Here is a 21,399-nt window from a genome sequence, read left to right as displayed (position 1 = left end):
AAGCGCAGCAGAGAGGGAGGGATTTGCAAGTTAATACATTTATTTTGCTGTTATGCTTGACTCATTGGTCATTCTGTGAGTAAATTTTGACATCAACACAGTGCCATGACCGTTTAACACTGGAAGAATAGCACAGAATAAACCCTGCAGTCTTGAACAGTTTCAATTCATCTGCTTTACCTTAAAGCAAATCATTAATGTGCCCGGAGCAACAAACATAAACTTTACATTACAGGAGCAACACGTTGTGGTGGCAATTCATGTTCAGTGTGTTCCCCCAAAACACTTCGACTGATGAACTCGAGAAGTTTAGGATCGGTCCAGAAACCTTCCAAGTGAAGGACTGACACTTCTCTTAAGTGACCACCTACTGAGCTGTAGCCATGTTTCTTTAAAGTTTAAAGGAAGTCCACCCACTTCACGGTCAGCAGCTAAGTTCCCGCCAGTGATGGATGGCACATGGAAGACTTCTATTTTCTCCATCGGTGATGCAACTTAGTACTTGTTAGAGTTAAGGCAAGTTTATGTTGATCAGATCAGCTGTTTCCACCTTTACAGCAGAAAGCCAGCTGATATAAAACATGTTAAGTTTCCTAACTGAGAATAATTCCTCAACCAAATTTTTTCTCCCGTATATCACCAAGGCAACTGGTTTTGTGTCTTCTTTCAGGTTTTCTTAGTTCTACGTGATCATTGCGCCTTCTACTCGGTTTATTACAGCAAGAATCATATGGAGGCGGCCTGTGTGACAAAAAGGCAGTGGATGGCTGTTACCTGGCTTGCAGACAGGAGTTGGATGGGTCTAAGAGGTGGGAGTCAAACACTGTTCGGTTGGGCGGAGCTCTGACCGACTCGCGGTTCAGCTCCATCTGTTGCTCGGGGTCTCTGAGCTGCAGCGTGCAGGGACCTTGGTACGGCGGCGGCTCCTCGCCGTCTGAGAGGGAGATGGTCGGGGGAAGATCGATAAGGCTCTGGGGCAGGTAGGGGTATGTTGGCTGGAACCGACTTGGGGCATATGTGTGATGGAAGCGCTGTGACTGGAGCGCAGGCTGAGACTGGTTGTGCTGCAGGTCCCGCTGCAGGTAGGATGAGACTCCTCTGTCCGGGGGACGCGGGTTATACACCTGGTGCTGTATGACATATGACAAAATTACTCCTGAGTCACAGTGTACGGCACTTAACTGAGGAAACTGTTTTGGCCGAATAAACGTTAAACTATATAGCTTCTTATTCACCTCGTTCAGACCACTGTTGGCACCTGTGCTCTCAGAGGACCACAGACTTCCCTCCTGTAAGACAGAAAAACACAGGGAAACGTTACGGTCATCCTGTTATTGTGTCATTTAAATGAGAATGTATTGTTCCCAGTGAGTGCTAACACTCTCCTCTGTTTATAAGAGCAACTTCAGGGAAATAGTCCTCTAGAAACTGAGCGTTTATCATGATTTTATTTATAAGCTGTCACGAACGTTTTACCCCACAGTTGACTTCCAACCACTTCTGTTGTGTGTCGCTGTACTTTCTGCAGCTTTAGTTGCTGTTGACAGTTTGAAGAGTTTTTTGAGAAAAGAACAAGAACTTAATACACCGATCGAATCTGATTACATGTTTGTCCACCAGAGGGCTCAGTTGGTGTTAAACTAGGGCTGATGTCTGCATCTCCATGCAGTCCACTTTTTTACACAGTGAGCAGTCCGTAGCTATCGGCTACATTAACATTAACAACCGTGTGCTGTGAATAACCAGTGAAGAGGAAACTGTTGCTGGAATTTTATCAAACACACAGATGTGAGATCACTGCTGTCTCAGAACCAGTGTCTGTCAGAGACTTTTCCTACTTTTGTGGCGTTTTATTTCAGTCTGGCGACAGTTTCCTGCCTGTATGTGTGTCAGTGTGTCTGACTGCTAATCCAAATTAACTGGGACACTGCGACTCCCCTGAGCTCATCAGGTCTTTGTGTGTGTTTGTGTGTGCATGTACACATTTATGCTTCATCCTTTACTCATATCTTACTTGCAGACTAGGACCACACACACACACACACACACAGTGATTCAGTCGCAGGTGATTCAGGAAGCACAGGTGAAGTCATATGTTTGAGGAAGCCTCAGGTGTAAGTCAGCGCATGTGCATCTTGAAATAGATGCCGCAAGACGCTGAGGCCCTTAATGAAGAAATGAGTCAGGGTGTTAGCATTAGCCTGCAGCAGTGTTTAATCACTGTAATTGCAGCCTGTCTCTCAGTCTTTCTTCTCGTTCTGACTTTCATTAGAGCTGTCCTTACTTTGACTAATCCAGTCAAACAACTGCTCATTTCCTCAACCTGCTCTACAGGAAATACAACGAGGTCAGAGAAGTTTTTGCTGTAGCCTTTACAATTGAATGTTCCTATCTTTAGTTTGTAAAGTTACTTTATATGTGAAGAAATAAACTACATACAACCACGGTTGTAACTGAGATGTTGAAAGTCTCTGCTTTGTACTAATCTGAGAGAAAAATCAAAGCAGAGGCTCCATTTCTGATCAGAAATAAAAAAGCAGAGTGGACAGTTAATCAGTCTATACACAGCTATAACCAAAGTCCAGGTAAATGTGACGTTTGACTTACGTTGGCCAGCGGCAGGTGTCTCCTGCGCGTGGGGGCGTGTCTGGAGAGGAGGGAGCGTGCTGATAGGCGGTAGTGGTTCAGCAAACAGGTGATGACCACCACCATGACCATCATGACCACCACGATCACCAAGATCTGGACGAACTCCAGCTGGGCTGCAATAACACAGAGACAGAGATCCAGGTCAGTTAACAAGTCAGACCAATGTACACGTCCTGTGTGGCTCTCAGAAGCCTGGGGTGTGCACTGTGAGGATGGGTGTTAACCAGGCAGGGGGAGTCAGGTGAAAATGCTGCATTTTATCCAGTTGCATTATGGGAATAAATCTGTGCTGCATTAGTTTGAACTAATTCTTTTAAAGTATTCAGTGACACCGCCCCCTTGCATTGTCAAATCACTGGATTATTCCTTATTAAAACGTTTAAACGGGCATGAGCTGGTAAACTGCATCCAGTTGTAATCACAGCTTGTAAGTCTTCAGCAGGTCACTTGAAAACACCTTCTGCTTACATCAAGGTGCATTAAAACACTCGTGTAATAATTTATATCCCTGATTGTTTAATAATTATCATAAACATAGATTTGAACATTACATAAGAAGGAAAAACAAATCAAACATAAAAATATGCTGAAACAGAAGGAGCAACAGCAGGCAAATGAAAGGCAATAATTGCATAAAAATAACAGAGTATCAGGGCCACTTATTCTTTAAATTAATAAAAAATGTGACAGATGAAATCATGCAGTTAAATGAAAGCATAACTGTACTTTTTAATCTGCAAAGAAAGAATGAAAAAGACTCCTGGATGCAAAATAAATTATCTCTTCTGGATTAGCTACTGCACACGTACATATTCAATCATGTAGCATGGAGCTGCAGTTACATGGCCTAATATAACAAAACAGATTATTCACCTAAATTCACTGTAAAATTCTGCATCGTCAGGGTGATAAAACGTAACCGCTTCATTTAAAATGAAACTAAAAACAGCATCAAATACCTGTAACGGAGGGCCAGAGTTTGACAGAATATTAGACCAGTTAATAACCAGCTGTCTGCGGGTGATTAGCAGTATTGTTGATGTTTGAGTTCTCTTTGTGATCTGACACTGGATATTCAACAGAAAGAAAAATCTCTAGTAAATAAACAACACTGTGGTGTAAAGATGTTATGAGACTAAATTGTTCAAATGTCAGTAGAAAGACACGGCGTTGGTGTTATCTGGATCATAAGTGGGAGAGAAAAAAGGCTTTTCAGACATGCTGAGGTCAGAGTGTCAGACATACACACACACACACACACACACATCCATGAAGAGCCAGACCAGACCAGACAGACAGGGCTACCTTTGTTTAGAGACAGTCTGCTTCGACTACCCCCAGCCCCTGCCTCCACCACCCCCATCATCAACACCACACACACACAAGCACAGCATTTCTCAAACCCTTTTTTCACAGGGAGCAGGCGGAGGTCAGGGCCAAGTCAGACAGAGGAACATAAAGTAACCTGCAGTTAGACGGCACACACACACACACACACACAGAGAGAGAAAGGCTGCAGACTGGTTTTCAGACTGTTCACACCAGCTCTCGTAGTGTTCGTCTGGAAAGCTAACCATTACACAATATCAAGAGACAGTCAGGTGACTCCTATAACTCATTCATACCATTAAGTTGAACTGAACTGCACTGTGACTGCAAAAATGGACTTAATATAACTCACACAAGACCAGCAGCAGAGACACTGACGACCACCTCACCAAAATCACCAGAACAAAGAGCCAAAACGTCGGCTAATTGAATGTTTTTATCTGAAAGCAGTTCTGAACTGTCCTGTGGAGTCAACTTAATGAGTCCATGAAACCTGGTATAAACTCATGTTCAGTTTTTAACAGCCAAAGAGCTTTAATTACCAACTTCTGACCATCTACATCCTTTCACAACACTTTAAAGCTACAGCCTGGTACACAGCGCTGTCGGATTGCTTGATTCTTGACATATAAAGACATTTTGCAGACTTCAGTATGGGTCTGCACTAATCTGATAAGTTTATATACAGCCTGATATGCTTTTATAGTCTTCTTAGATAAGAGGAACCCTGCAATGGACTGTTTGACTGGTAACTTTCAGGAAAAGACAGCAACTTCTATCTAAAGCTTCAGGATGTTTCTTAAGACTACGCTATCCAGCAGAAAGGCTGGTTCAGCAGTCACAGGGATTTTCACAACCAGCCAACCAAAAAGTTGTCAGAGGTGATGTATTCAAATGTTATATCAACTGTGAAAGAGAGAGAAAAGCAACAGCTGCCAAAGTTAAGAGCCTGAAGCCAGAGGACGCTTAGCATTTAGCCTGATAAATGACTTCCACTTCAAAATCTGTCAGTCAAGTGGAATATTATTACTGATGAGCAGGCTGTGCTTAAGAGAAAACGGGAAAAAAATCATCTTTCTTTGTTATGCTCAATTAAACACACCAGCAACAAAGTTTAGAGTTTGGTGTTTAAAGCACAGCATGTTTTGCTCAGAGGTAAAAAGTTCCTGGTTTGAAACTCACCACAGCGTTGTGTCTGAACACAGTTGTCATGGTTGTGACTTCCTGAGGAAGGCTGCATAGTCTCTCCACTGAACAAGATTTCTGTTCAGCCCAACACTTTCTGTCCGTATCAAACGACTATATTCCAGTGATTAGAACCTGAAGCGCTCTCCTTAAGGCAAAGGTGGCGAACTAAAGCTAAAGCAAAAGAACCAAAAAAAAAGAAAGCAAAAAGAAAACTCCAAACTACATGTCCTGCAGATGCTCCGACTCCGTGAGTGTGTCCTCACCGGCTGACACACACACTCTGAGCGTCCACCGAGCTTTGTCTGCAACTTTTTCTCACACACATTCCCACACTGTCCTGACACACATATATACTGAGGAAACAGCTGACCAGACCCTTCCTGCCTCCCCCACCACTCAATAGCTGCGAACAAAAGGGGTCAATGTGAGGGAGGAGGCGGAGGAGAGGGAAGGAGACAGAGGGAAGGGGGAGGGAAAGAGAGGGGGAGTGGTGGGAGCGTCTGGGAGAGACAGATGGGTCAGAGGGATGGACAGAATAATGATGAGAGACAGAGACGGGGAGCGGGGGGGGGCTTGTTGGGACATACAAACACTGAGCCATTCAAAACTCTTAGTGGTAAAACATGCTTCATGAAAAGGAACCTGCTTTCTGCACACACTGATATATGTTTTGTAGTATTTTTCATTTCATTGATATACGATCGGGTATGAACAAAGTCTTTTATATCAGATGTTTCTGTAAAATTGTCTTGATCCATTTCTCTTTCGGGCATATTTTCGAACCAGTCGGATTTTCTTGGAAACTTTTAAAGTGGTCTTGAGCAATAGTTCTGGAGGTCTTTTTCACTCATTTTCAGTCCAGTCCTTGTACTTGACCAATTCTTACAGGAATGTGTTGTTTGTTGTGGCTGTAAAGAAGCCATTCTTAAGGAAGGGAAGCCAAATGACACAAGAAGTGGACTGAAAGTCAGTGGCAACAGCTCTTATGGAGGGATGAATCCTCCCCAGAGCCGGACCTCAACATTACTGAAGCAGAATTAGTAAAGCTCAGTTTTTGCCTTCTAATGCTGTCTTTCAATTTCTGATTGCACTTTTTAATAAAATGCTGCACCTATTCTCCATTTCCCCGGCAATAGAACAAGAAATAAAGGACAACTTTAATATATCAACACTAATGTGCCATAAATACAGGATAAGAAACATAAGGAAACCCATGAACAAGAGGGATGGGAAGACTGTGGACAGCACTGTAAATTAGGATTATGAGATTAATGCTTTAATGTAAGATCACATGTTGTTGGGATGTACACAAGTTGTATTTGTACCTACAGTAGATTTGAAATGCACTATGCAAATGTTGTGTTTTAGCCCCACTGCTATGGCAAGGAAAGGAAAGGAAAGGAAAGGAAAGGAAAGGAAAGGAAAGGAAAGGAAAGGAAAGGAAAGGAAAGGGGGAGTTAAGCAGCAGCTGACAGAACAAGCTGTGCACAGGCATTGGGCCCACTCACTCACTCACTCACTCACTCACACACACACACATGCACTGTCTCAGTGGCTACACACAGATGGTGAGATTGGCACTGTGCTATGTTTAACTGTCTCTCTGTTCTTTTTCCTTTAACAATAACAACAGCTCTTATACGACTGCTGACAATTAATGCATTTAGTCTGTTTATGTTTGTTGTTGTCTGTCTGCTGCAGCATGTCACGCTCCTTTGGTTCCTTCTTCAGTCCTACTCTTCTTCTGTCTTTGTGAATAAAATGCGATGGTACATTACAGCGCATTACAAGCTGGGACGGGCCTGGAATACTCTCCTGTTACCTGTGCTTGCTAATGTTGTTGTCTGATTAGCTTTTGTCTTAGTTCAACTCAAAACGAAGGAAGAAATAAGATGGAGAAAGGGTAGTTGTCTTCATCTTATGGAGTCATATGCAGTGAGTTTAATTACTACACAGATAAATATTTGCTGTAGTCTTGAAACTCATTTTCAAGTTGTAAATTACAGAAATGTTTAGCATTTAGCTGTGAGGAGCAGAAATGAGCTCAGAGGCATTACAACACAATAATGAAGACAGAATTAAGGGTCAGTTTATACAAAAGACAGCATCAGTGGTGATGAAAAAGACACAAGTGGAAGTGTAAAAGTGCAACCAGAGTCCACGTGAGCGTCTGATCTGGATGATGAATTCAGTAAAAGCTTTTAGTCACAGTGATCATGCTTTCTTTAGAACAGCCGGACTCACGCTTGCTAAGCATCAGGCTGTATTACAGCTAAAAACAGACTCAGCTCCCTCCTGCTGCCCTGATGAGGTCACTGAAATGGTCATTTCAAAATGGTCAAGCGTACAAACCCTGCTGAAGAAACACTGTGGGACACACTGACAACTATGATGGTATTCTTGGATTTACTGGTGATGGTGAAATGTTGGGAAGTTCTCCCCTTTAGAGTCATGTAATCCAATCCCATGTTAAAATGTGTCACAGCTCATTGAAATCATGGCATCCATCACAGAGCTAACGGAGAGGCTGATAGCCATGCACCTACAGCCAGTTTAGAATCACCATTTAATCGAACTAGTCTCTGAAAAAGTGTCGGCCTGTTCTCTTTCAACTTTTTTGACTGAATATGTCATGATGTAATCTAATGAAAAATGCCTGCTATCAGTATAAAAGTATAAAACCACCTTCAGGCCACTCTAACAGAGGATTTTGGGACCAGCAGACCTTCTCTATCTTGTTTTTTCTCCCTCTGTTGCTCCTTTTTAGTTCCCTCCTTTAATTTTAAGGGGAAGTCATACTCTCATGTTCAGCTTTTCATCCAGAGGTTCGCTACATGATGAAACATTTCCAAAAGAAGGTACAACAATACAATACTTTCAGATTTCCACTCCACAGTATATTACAGGGAGATTTAATTCACCACGCCCATTCTTTCCTTTTCGTCTTGTCTTCTTCCTCCTTTTCTCAGTTTATAAATAATCCCCTCTTCTCTACCAGTTTCACCAAAATTATGAGCAAATGTGTAGCACAGTTACATTTAATTCATTTATTCATTATTTGATGAGATCTTGTTTGCATGTTTGATCCGACATGACAACAACAAAACGAAAAGGCAACAGTGTTTAGTATGAGCTGGAATTCTCCTTGTGTCCTCCTTTTTAAACCAAAATGTGCAGAACTTCTTATTTTTGCAAATATATTAATGCATTTATAGGTCTGTTATGCCTTTTTACACAAAGTACACGCTCTGCACGTCCAGAAAGAAGGAGGCTGTAGAAGGCTGTTGCTGTCCCCCAGATGAAGCTAACTTCTCTCTGCTCTGCTTCTACTTTCTTTTTGGTATTTGAAGTATTTAATTTACATGCATTCAATGTAACAAAAGAAAAAAAAATAAGAGAACGCATCATTTTTTAAATTTAGTTTCTTGATAATTTAATCAAGCACTTTTGCTCCCCAACAGTTGGATGTATCTTTAAATTCAACACTTCTGAAATCCTTGACATGTTCATTTAGCCTGTTTTGTCTGACCAATCACCCAAAATCTGACGATAATTTGTTAACATTAAAAAAGTTAAAAAATGTAAAAGTGGACATAATCACAACAAGGGGATGAATGACATACCGTGATCCATCAATAACCAGCCCTGACAGCTGATTGACAGCTACACTGTTTCAGATGTGCTTAAAACTAAACCGTGTTCAACATATTTCAGTGTTTCATCGAGATGTGTGTTGATATTTTGTTTTGATATCGATTCTTTGAAGTTTTAATGTGACAAAGCAGAAAAATTGTGATAATTCTCCCACATACTTCTCAGCAAACTAAAAACAGAAGTTTGGCTTCCATTCATTAGCGAAGCAAACGTAAAGATCTTTCAAAAAGTTGCCATTAACGAGTCTGAAGCGAATAAACGTGGCTGGGCGGCTTCGCCAGGGGGTGGCAGTGTAAGCTATGATGATGTCCTGACCAGAAACAAACTTTCTGAAGGAAAACACAACAACAACTGCAGTGGACATCCACGAAAGGGAAATGGAGAGAAATCTCTTTCATCTCTGGTTATATCTGAGATATCATATCATGTATGGAAAGGTGCTAGCCAGTCACTAGAGCCTCACACCAGAAACAGCTAATGAGTCACATCGTTTGATTCTTTGCCAGGTCCGACGTGATTCAGCAAAGTGTCTTCAATCCAAGTCAAAGTCTTCTTCAAAACATGCTGCAACCACTTTGAGTCTTAATATAAGATGATTACATTTTTAACATTTCTTTTGGCCTTTTTGTTTTTACACCTGCTAAATTCATGTAAAAACAGCCACATAAATCCAGCTCCAATCACAGGAATATATGAGTGATTCAGGTCTCATTTGTTTATTGTGACAATAGAGAATCAGGTTGCATTATGGGCAATGCTGGGGGGTTTATTGTGATACTAAATGAGTGGATTCACTTTGAGAGCATATGACTGCCCTTGTCTGATTTCTCAGCACTTCAGTTCCTGTTATTTCAAGTTTATTTGTGCCGCTCTGAAGCAAACAACAACACAAAGTCATTAAAGCATTTTCATTTCTCGGCTCTTGTTGCATGAGAGAGACTGCTGATCTCTTCCCTCCCTCTGTGGTGTCTAGACAGGAGGAGGCTGTAAGCCTGGCAGGCAGGCGGGCAGACACTCCATGGTTAATCTAAAGCAATTAGCTCATTTGTCATTCGCTGCCTGCCCTCCGTCTATCTGCCTCCTCCTCCTCCTGCATTCAGCAAAAGGTCACAGGCGGTCATTGCCGAGTCAGATGGCTCAGAGAGAGCAGGCCGAAAGCAGAGGTGGAGGGGGAGGGCAGGAGAGTGGAGGGAAGGGTAGTAAAATAAGAAGGAAAAGAGGAGGACAGAGAGGAAGAAAGTATGGTGGGAAGGAGAGGTGAAAAGGGCCGGGAAGGTGAAAATGAGAAAAAGGGGACAACGGAAGAGAAGGGAAATATGTGAGCAACGGAGAGAAAAAACAACTGCTCAAACAAGTGAGGAAAGAGGGGGATAAGGGAAAAGAAGGAATAAAAACAAAGATAAAGAGTAGGCAGGAGGACGGGACAGAAGAAGGGAGCAGGAACAGAGGGAGAGAAGCTAATTCCTCCTCCCTTTCTCAGTCCTCGGATGACTCGACAGTCTGGATAGTCAGAAATAGCACAGACAGCTGTGTGTGTGTGTGTGTGTGTGTGCGTGTGTGTGTGGCTAAAAGTGTGTGTCGGTGTGAGCGTGTGTGTGTGAGAAAGGAAGACGCACAGGTCATAGGTTCACACAATTTGCCTGCCAATTTCCATGAGAAAGGCAACAGGGGGTGTAAGGGGGTGCAACACACACTCACACAAGGAGACACACACAGACACACACTCCATTGACTTTGGAAGCCACGGTCACGTCGCAGCCAACAAGTGTGGGAACTTTGGTCGACAAAACTCTCACTGCTGGTTCCAACAGTGGGAAAACTGTGTGTGTGTGAATGTGTGTGCATTTTTGGGGGGTCAGCTGTCATCCCTTCCCATCATTCCACCCTTCTCTCTTCTGATTCTCATCTTTCATCATTCTGAATAAGGAAACACGTCGTGTCTGGGTTTTAAACACGCACCTCAGCAGTTAAAGACGTCTGTCACTGTGCATCAGCGTAGTTGACTGGTGCAGCGCTGAGGTACAGGACATCACAATAAACTCTTTTCATCTAATTATCAACTCTTAAGATTTACCAATGTAACAAGTTCTGGATTCAGTTAAAGTTAGTCATCCTCAAAGCATTTTTTACATGTAACTGAAATGTTCAGATGGAAAAAGAGGAAACAAAATGAAAGTGATATAAGGGAGAGAAGTAGAATGGAAAAGTAACTACGGTGGAGAGAGAAAAGCCTAATTTGATTGGATTACATTAGAAGGATTACATAAGAAGGCAGACGACTGATAGAAGTGACACAATTTGTAACATGGAAGCATGAAATAATGTTGGAGTGGCAGGAAGTAGAGCAAAGAGAGTGGAGGGGAGGACAGGGGAGCATTAGTCTAAATTTAGCGTGCTAATCCAGGGAACTCCCATGTTAAACTGTGAATCCCATCTGGTTGCTATCGATGCTAACTCCTAACAGAGAGTAGGTCACTGACTCTGAGTCGACTAAATATCCCGGCCATGGAACACACAGAGCACGGTGCTGACTCTTATCAACACAATTGGGGTGTGGTGACCTCTGACCCCTTCACCTTTTGACTACACAGTCCTTTCAGATGTTTGGCTGATCGCACATTTGACTGCTTCTTCACTGAGATGTGACAAAGGAGAGCAAGCGTTCAGAGTTTGTGGAATCTTCTTAAACCCCCGCAGGGAACATGGCTGCTAACACAATCCAGAAGTTACTTATAACTTTAAATCTGTTCAACATATAGTTCAGGGTTCTCCTTCAACACAGAGTACATGAACTCGTACACATACTTATACCTTCTTAGCTAGCTTACCCACCAGCTAGCTTACCCACCACACCCCCTATGAATCATTCAAGCATAAAAAAGACCCTTAATTCAAAGGATGAACCAGTGTTCAGTGGTATGCCAAATGACACAAGAAGTGAACTGAAAATCAGTGGCAACAGGTCTTATGGAGGGATGAATCCTCCCCAGAGCCCAGACCTCAACATTATTGAAGCAGTGTGGGATCATCTGACAGAGAACGGAACAAAAGGCAGCCCACATCCAAAGAAGAGCTTTGGGATGTCCTTCAAGGAGCCTGGAGAACTATTCCTGAAGACTACTTAAAGAAATGACAGAAAGCTTGTCTCGGAGGGTTCAGGCTGTGTTGGAGAATAAAAGAGCTCAGACCAGATATTCACCTTTCAAGCTTGTTAGAATATTACAAATACTGTATTTCCATTCGTGTTTAGACATGTTTTAATAGATCTGCACCTATTTGCTGTTTTCCTGACAATTTATAAAGAAATGAGGGTTTGTTTTTCACAGTAGTTTTGTTATATGCAAAAAGGCAACATAATTGTGTGTCACAGCACAACCTACGGCAGCCACAGACGGACTTTACTTCCTGTGCAGAGGTGCATTTATAGCTGTTGTTCACAGGAGCAAACTGATAACAGACATGTGTCTGCACATGAAGCAGACATTACCAGCAGCCCCATTGTCACATCTGTTAATGCAACATTTGTTGTGTTCAGGCTGATAACAGCAATTTGGTCAAAGTGGGCTAATATTCCCTGGAAAGAGCTGCGCAACACTAGAATGAGCATCTCATCTGTGTCATGGTCACGGTTTTGAGCCTGTCACTCCAGCTCCAATCACACAACGAGGATTCACTGTTTTCTTGAGCAACACTTCAGGCAGACTGGAGCAACATGGATGGACAGCTGATTTCAGCCACACAGAGCTTGATGATGGTCCCCTACATCCCGGCCACACCCTGGACAGGACACGCCTGCTCACATTCACACCTACGCCCCGGTTAAAATCACTCATCAGACTAACATGCATGGCTTTGGGTAGCGGGCGGCGAAAACCTACGCAGGTACAGACAGAACATGTGAACTCCACACAGAAAGACACCAGCGTTGAGGCAACAGCGCTGGAACAGGCTGGAAGGTCCAATTTGTTATGTTGGGCGTCACGTATTAAAGCACGTTGTACTTATGTGTTTCTCAATTTCAAAATCTGACATTAAATATTTGATCAAAGATGCAATCTATCATCCGAATCAATTCATACTGTCAATATTTGTAAAAAGAAATCACTGTTTATCCTAATATTGATCTACACGCTTCCTAAAATGTATGAAATGAAATACTACACAATACCAAAAGGCTGTAAAAAGCATAATGTTATTAGGTGTCTGAACCTGACCGCATTCACTCACAACACAGTGACACATTAACACCAGGAGAAGTTATTTTAAAAAATGCCTTGAGAGTTCAAATGTTTGCACAGCACAGCAGTCTGACTGGGCCTTAAAAAATAAATAGAAGTCTGGTTGTGCTGATATTAGAAACATCCGTAAAATGGAGACAAAACACAGACAAAAGCCAGTGACACACCTGGTGCCGTACTGGACACACACAGTCACTGCTGTTAGTAATGGAAAAAAGTGAAAGAAGGAGATCATTTACACTCATTTGCTCTGGCACACACTCTCTCTCTCACACACAGACAGACACAGACACACACACACACACACATTTGCACAGTACAAGCTGACCTGCGGAGCATGCTGTCTGAAACATATGAAAATCAAACCTCATTATCAGCTGCTTGTCTGGCTGTGTGTGCTGCTCATTTCAATTCTAGCCAGGAGGAGCTAGACTACCCCTGTCGTCTCGCCCCCCCCCCCCCCCCCCCCCCCCCCCCCACACACACACACACACACACACACACACACAGTTAGACGTCCACGCACACACAGTTAATTTGAATGTGAAAGGCAGGGAAGTCGCAGAGCAGGTCGCATGGCTCTGATCCGGTGTGACACTAGACATAATAATCATTAAGCGTGTGCAGTGGGTGTGCTGTTACACATGTGCAAACATTCACCGTGCATCAGGTCAGTCGCTGAAGTTTCTACTTCTGTCTGCTGTAAAATACTGACAAAGAGGCCTCAAGCAAGGACATCAAACTTATAAATCTATACCATAGTAACCTAAAAACGGTCTGCATCGTGTCTTTCCAGTAATCCTGGTTACAATAAAGGTGAGAGTAAAGGTAAATTCTTTAAAAGCAGCAGCAAGCGACTACATTCAGTTAGTTTCTCCACTTGTTCTTCAATAATTGTTGTTCATTTATCTATAAAACACCAGAAGAAAGAAAGCAAAGAATGACTGTTTCCACAGTGTAAGATAAAGTCATTAAAAAAAGCAGCTTATTCTCCCAACTGAGAAGCTGAACCTTTCACATATTTTACACCAATAATTTGAGACCAAAGAGTTTTTTTTTGTTTTTTTTTTACCAGAATTGGGTCATGCTGGAAATCTGCTCTTTGCTGTACATCACAGCAGGGGAATAAATGATAGATGACATGAACTTCACTTCCATTAACAGTAAACATTTAAAAAAACACTGTCCTCCAAAATCGGCAGTTTAAGGTCTTAAAATGACACAAAACATGGCAGCAAGAAGCATTTAAGGACATCTTCTGAGCACCGAGGAGGCCGAGAATTTAGTCTAAAATATCCAAGGACAAATCCCAGTTATTTTGCAACTGCAAGGGTACCGTGTGTGTGTGCGCGTGTGTGTGCGTGTGTGCGTGTGTGTGTTAGATAAGCTAAAAGCAATTCTGAGTGTAATTAGTGTGAGATCAAGCCTATAAAAGGAGGGGGTGTGAGGGGAGTGTCTGTGTGTAAGCCAGACATGTACTCCCTATCCAAACAGTGTTTAGCTGCCAAACTAAAACCAGCTCAGCCGGTCTTTGCAAACACACACACACACACACACACACACACACACACCTGGCTAGACACAACAATGTCTGTCTGACACTGTGTTTCTGTGAAAAATCAATTCTACCACCACAGACGATGGTAATGAATTGAAAGACCATCTATCTGCAGATGGATTTTGCAAATGTGTGTGTGGTAAACAGGTCATTCAAGATGTGTGTCAGCAGATTCAACAGGCTGTTTTCACTGAGCCGCATACACAAAGCCTCCCTGAAAGCTAAAAAAAGAAGTGTTTTTATACCAATAATGAATCAAATGACCGTGCATCGTGAAAAGAGGCTGTTCGTTATGACGAATACATAAAAATTGTCAAACATTCTGCATCACGATCAAGCTTTTGGGCTTATTTTGGCTCATCAGAAAGCTGTTTTAGCAGTACAGCTCAGATAAGCCCAAGGCACATAACTCTGAACCAAACAATCCTACAAGCTGAAGGAAGTAAAGGAGGGTTTTCTGCAGCTGGATCATAATGCTGCTCAGCGTCTGTTTCAACATTTTTTTTCATCTTGATCGATTTGAGTTATTATATATCAGTCTTGTGGAGCCTGTATCACTTGCTTAGGAATAAGTAGAATATTAACAGACATTGAAAACAGTTGCCTCAGTGTACCTTTTCTTTTGTTTCTTTTGTTTAACTATTGTTCTATTAATGACTACTGAGATTCTCATAAAAGCTGAGACTTTTATGATAGCTGGGCACGGCATAGTCAGGCAAATAAACGTCTCGGCACTCAATACAGACTGAGCAGAGAGGGGTCATTGTAATGTGCATGCCAGACAGGAAAAATATACATTTTTACCACTTTTATCTCACCAAATAACGCTGGTGTTTTAACATTTTGCTGTGGTGGATTAAACATTTGTCAAATCCTACAATGAACACTTCGGATCAGTCCGGTCTGCTGTTGCATACATGCTTACGTCCAGTTAAATTAGGAGGTGTTTTTAATTTGATATGGTGCAGGAGGTGTTCAGGGTGGCACCAGCTTGTGGTTTGTCAACCTGCTTCCCCAGTTTCCTGCAGTTTCTCTCTAAAGTCCACAAGAAAAGTTAAAAGTTTTCAGGGTACTCGAGAAAAAAATGGAGGGTGGAGTTCGGACATCTGTGGGAGATAAGAAGGACTCCCGCTGGAATGAATGGATTTCCAGTTGACACATGAATATGGAAACAAGGAGCACGCCTATGTGCACAGGTTTCATTTTTAAAGGCATCAAAATATGTTGCAAATGACTCAAATAACAGAAATCCCCAAAGGAGACCTTTTATCTGAATTACTAACTATTCAAGGCACAGACAACTACTTTCTGTGGCTGCATCAAAAACACAGGAAACACACAAATATTAACACTCTTTTCTCAGTTATTTCACACTTAATCAGCCCCTCTGGGGTTAAAAAGCACTCAATTTCCACCCTGAGAACCAGAACATTCAAGAGTATCTCAACTCAAAGCTGTAAAATCCTAGAAAAAATTATAATATTCATAAAAAAAACCTGCTGAAATATGATGATGCATCACACGTGGAAGTTGCCTCATTTTTCAATGTCATAAGCCAGACAGGATGAGTCCTTTTGGTAAGTGGTGCAATAATCATCTTCAGCATCCTGCGCTGAATGAACACCGAATCATTTACTAATTCATATCCTCAACAAAGACTACCTCCTCATTTTCTTTAGAAATGTGGACCAGCAACACCAACAAATGAATTCCTCCTCTTTATCATTCAGGTCCTGTTATGCAAGAAGCTTCACCTCAGAGCGGCTTGGTGGCAAACACTGAAACATTCAAAGCACCTAAATATGAAAAGATCCTTTCTTTTTGAAGGACTTGTCTCAAATCAGCCCGGATGCTCACTACATCCTCCACATGAATCAACTCGCCTCTGCTTTTGTGTCTTTGCATGTGTGTGTGCGTGCGTGTGTGTGTGTGAGGCAGAGATAACCTCCTGTTCAGACAAAACAAATATCTGCAGAAACCCAAACATGGCTGTGACAAAGCCACTGGAATCACATGTTGCAAGGAAAAGGAAAGACCAAATAAAGAGTGAAAATATTCAACTGTCTTAACGTTTTCTGGTGCATTTCAAGTGGTTAGTGTGCCAAAAACAGGACTTGGAAGGATTCTCAAGTAAACATTTTTATCTCATGAGAGATCTGACAAACCCACCTGCAAACCACACCTTCTACTGAACATTCGTATCAGATGGATAAAGCTATTATGATGTGCTTATATTTATATCGACAGCCAGCTTTTCTGTGCAACATCAGTGTCAGTTATGTGGACCGTAAAAGTGACGAAGGCTAATGGATGGATGGAATGTAAACAAGCTGGGAAAATGGCTTTACCTTCAAAGCACAAAATAATATGGGCCTTTCACAGAACTGTGTCTTCGACTGAAGCCGGGGAGGTCGCCGACAAAATGGGAGCAGATGTACCGAAGAATCTCCCAGCTCAGGGCTGAAGGCAGCTTTGATCGGACTAGATGGTTCAACGTTAGTTTCCTGCATGATACCTATTCTGTCCTGATTTAGGGAAGCAGGAAAAGGTTCTTTCCATGCTGAATCTTCTCTTCTATGGGTTATAAAACAGTCATCCAAACAGAACTGAAGAGCCACGAAGATTGGATCGGACACCTGCTGTTTTCTCAGGCCTCTCCTTCATCGTCTGGTCTTGATGTTCTCACTTGGACTCCATGTTCATCACACAAGGTGAATTGACAGATAATCATCACCTGAGATAGTGGTTTGATGAACATGCAGGCAAACAGTGTTACTGATGACCCAGAGCAACATTATCATTCATTTAAGCTTTTGGTTGTGTGAAATATTTGGCTTCTTTTTGGCACTAATTTTGGTGTCAGAACAGGCTATGCAAGGCAACAAAATGTTACCACAGTTCTGGTAGGAGACACACAAAGGTGCTTTGAACAAATAAAGAACTGGACGTCTCAGAATTTCCTTCAGTTAGTCAGAGTCGAAACAGAGCTGATTGTCTTTGGAGAAAAGGAGGAAGGGTTGAAGATCTGTGCTCAACTTCAGCCTCACCAAGATGATTCCACCCTCACCTGAACACTGATCTCTCTGAACATTGATTTTTATTAAAGATGATGGATGCATTTATCTTAAGTAGACTTGATTGCTGTGAGGGTGTGATTACTGGTCTGTCTAAAAGATGGATCAGACAGCTGCAGCTGGTTCTGAACGCCTCTGCTCGAGTCCTCACCACGACCAGAAAAGTAGATCGTATCACGTTGGCTTCCTGTCCATCAAATTATAAACTTTTAAATGGTTTGGGGCCATTTTTTTTATCGTACAAATGTTTTCTATTAATTTAAGCCCAGCAGATAAATTTATCTTGACATCTGACAAGTGCAGAGAGTTCAAAGAATTTTGCAGCTTGCATCTACATACCGGTCTGCAATCCACATCTTGCCGTCAGTGTCAACGGTGAGATACGGTTGAAGAAAAAGTGTAAACTTGATGAACTGAAACCTGTTCCACAAGTTTCCAGAGCTCAAGTTGCTTTTCAACCAACCAAAAGTCAAAAGAGAAAAAGACGTTCCACCATGAGCAGCCTTGCTTCAATTTCTTTTCCAGGAGCTCAAGGGGTCCATATTCTGCCAAAGCGCCAAAGTTTGAAGGAAAAAATGCTTTCAGATTGAGATAACTTAGCAGTGATGTAGTCTTTTTCACAAATGGAGGCTGCGACTGTCATAAAATCGTGATGTAGCCTCGTTTGTATGACCATGTGGACTTTAATGTACTCAACCTTTGCTCTAAAATGATTAGAACTGCATCTCTGATTTGCATGTGAAGCAGAATACAGTACGTGTCTATGGGTGCGCCGTCCAGACACACTTCAGTCTACTCTGTGTGTGTGTAGGTGTTTGCGATGCTAAGAGGGGGAGGGGCTTGGTGTCGGGGTTGGCGTTTATAACAAGACTGGCTTGTGCATTGTGCCTGTGTGGGTGAGTGCTTGAATATGCAATGATAATTAGCAGTAATATAAACAGAAAGGAGGAGTCAGAGTCATTTGTGTATGTGTGTGTTTGTAGATGCAAAAGATGTGGTCCCAGCTGTTTCCTCTGAGCCAGGGGGCACAGGGAGGCAGACACAGCCCTTTCTGTGCATGTGTGTGTGCAGGGGTCAAGCCCACGGTCACGAGCGTCTGTGTCGAGAGTGTGAGGGGGGAGTTTTAGTGTATGTGTGTGTTTCTGAAACTAAAGTGTCCATTGTCTAGACTCCGTCTCAGAGTCAGGACCAGCTGACTGGTTGATGATTTGCCAGGACTGTCTCAGAGCGGTCTCTGTGAGAAAACTGCGTCTCAGTTGTGTTGCAGCACAACATGATGTGTGCTACACATCCACACAATGAACAACATCTATGTAGTCAAATATATCAGTGCGTCAGGAAAATGGTGCCATGACTCTTGCGAAAATCATCTTTGCGGCAACAACATTTTATCTTGTGAGGACTAAGTAATTGTTATACTGTTGAGGAGCAAGCCCCGGCTTTGTTCTCTTACTATAAGCCTCGCTTTCTAAATCCATCCATCCATTTTCTATACCCGCTTAATCCGGCGGTCGGGTCGCGGGGGGGCGGAGCCTATCTCAGCAACAGGTAGCCAGTTATTTCCCGTATCAATTTGGAAAATGTCTAGGTGGAATCTAAGCAGAGCAGTTTAGCATGGCATAACCAGTAATAAAAGAAAACAATACATTTGGAGGGTGCTTAAAACTCAGGGTCACACAATAAGACTCATCAAAAGCAAGAAATGTGGGGCAACATAAAGGAATAGCACACAAACAGCCAAGCAGCCCCTGCCACTGAGACAATGACCGTTTCACCCTCCCCCTCTCATCCTTATACTGACCTGACCTCCGACCTTTGCACTCCCAGACACCCAGACTGTCTCACTTCACCCCATCCTCCCCGCAGATGCACAACGTAGCCCCATCAACACAAGCAACATTTGCATGCATACATCTGAATTTCTAATGAAAAAGATCTGCTTTAGCAAACTGAACGACTTGCGTGGATCTGTTCAGGATGTCTGCATGTTGGAATGGAAAAACAGATCTGATGGAAGCTACATCTGCAGTTGCAAATATAAAATCAAGTGTAAACTGACACTAATTCACTCTGCTTCTTCTTGAACAGGTTTGTTTTACACGTATTTTTGACAAAAGTACACAACAGCACTCACTGGTTTGGACTAATTCCTCAAAAAATTTAACTTGAACTTAAAAGTAGGAAGAAATGCAGATCCTGGCTCTGACTAAATAAGGAAACACGTCTAAAATCGTTTCACAAAGCAGAGGAACAGCTCACCCTTTTCACTCAACATACTATGAACCAGGAAGGTTATTGACATTTAAGTCCATCTCAGACAATCTGAGCCCATAAACAGACATTTTTGCCAAATTACAGCTGACAGTGTTGGCATCTGGAAGAGTCAAAAGCAAGATGTGCTTTCAGAATTCCACGTGGACAAACAACCATCGAACAGTCTCAACACATCTACACTGAAAAGACTTTAAACTACTTCATGATTTATTTCACAACAGCAAGTGAAACTAGACAGGCAAATGGCAATTCCTCACACTAATTAAAAAAGGCTAGACACTCTCATTTCTTCTTTACATGTAATTAAATGTTAGAATGAGCCCTTCGTATACCAGACAGTCTTAATGCAACTTCCCCTGTGCCAGACTAATTAACCAAAGACAAGACACTGTGATTTAAACTACATAAACAGACAACAATTGGAATATTTAGAGGATCAGACAGTCACAAAAGACTTTTTTCTCTTCTTCAGACTAATTAAAGTGAAACAAGACACAATCTTTTCCACATTGCCGCATGACAGTCAGACAGTCACTGCCTTTATTTATAGAGCCAGCCTCTCGGTCCTCAGACAGCCTCTGTGTGGATTTATTCACACTGCGAGGCAGACATATAGGGTTGGCTCTGACTTCAGACTAATTAATGGGACAACATGGGTCCAACAGACTATAAGGGCCTCAGCTGAGTGCTGTCTCGTATGCAGATCATATGCAGAAAGCACACCCATACAAGTGCACACATCCCCCCCAAAGTGTCAATGAACTTGACCCCTGAATGCACACGCTGCATGCATCTACATATATGCATGATGAGAGCGTCATGATGAATTTTCGAGTTTCTGTGTGTTTTACGGGTGTCTAGACCGGGAAACAATGAACAGCTGAGAGGTTGAATGAAAGAACTGAGAGAAGCGAAGGAGAGGAAGGAAGGAAGGATGTGAGCAAAGAAGGCAGGAAGGTGAATCAAAAGCGCAGCTGAGAACCATTTATATCATCTGTTAATCCCACAACTGGCTGGTCTAACATGTTATAAAGTAGTGAAATAGAAAAGAAAATCACTCTCCTATTGGTTTGCTGTGATGTATAAAAACATCTAATCACACGAAGGTGGAGCCAAGGCTCATTTGGCATTTGTCCTTTAGAAATAACACAAACTTTTAAAATAAGACTTACAAATGCAGGATTGTTGAAACTTTGCTTTGAGGACAAAGAAGAATAAGAAAGGAAGGAATTTAGGAAGGAAGGAAATGAGAAAGCCAGGATCGAAGGAAGTGAAGCAGCATGTGAGATGTCTGGACTCATTTTCCTTCCCAGAGAAACAGATCTTTTTGATTTGCCCTTCAGCAAGGCACTGAATGCGGTTGCTCAAGCTGCTGTAGTGTGACGCTTCTGGTGTCATGTGTTATCTCAAACCAGAGAACAAAGAAGAAGCAGCT

General features: G+C 42.3%; 1 protein-coding gene across 1 annotated transcript in view; it reads right to left on the bottom strand.

The window, feature by feature from the left end:
- The window catches only part of pmepa1 (prostate transmembrane protein, androgen induced 1), a 35,667-nt gene that overhangs the window by 6,765 nt on the left and 7,503 nt on the right, over nt 1–21,399 (bottom strand). The window contains exons 2-4 of the mRNA XM_072381495.1: nt 2,608–2,762; nt 1,236–1,289; nt 775–1,130 (exon numbers count right to left, since the gene is read on the bottom strand). Of these exons, the coding sequence (XP_072237596.1) occupies nt 775–1,130; nt 1,236–1,289; nt 2,608–2,762 (565 nt within the window). The remainder of the gene's footprint in view (nt 1–774; nt 1,131–1,235; nt 1,290–2,607; nt 2,763–21,399) is intronic.

The sequence above is a fragment of the Leuresthes tenuis genome, unplaced genomic scaffold (assembly GCF_036924035.1).
Source record: "Leuresthes tenuis unplaced genomic scaffold, fLeuTen1.0.hap1 SCAF_3, whole genome shotgun sequence".
In the NCBI taxonomy this organism is placed as follows: Eukaryota; Metazoa; Chordata; class Actinopteri; order Atheriniformes; family Atherinopsidae; genus Leuresthes; species Leuresthes tenuis.
This window is presented reverse-complemented; position numbering and strand designations above follow the sequence as displayed.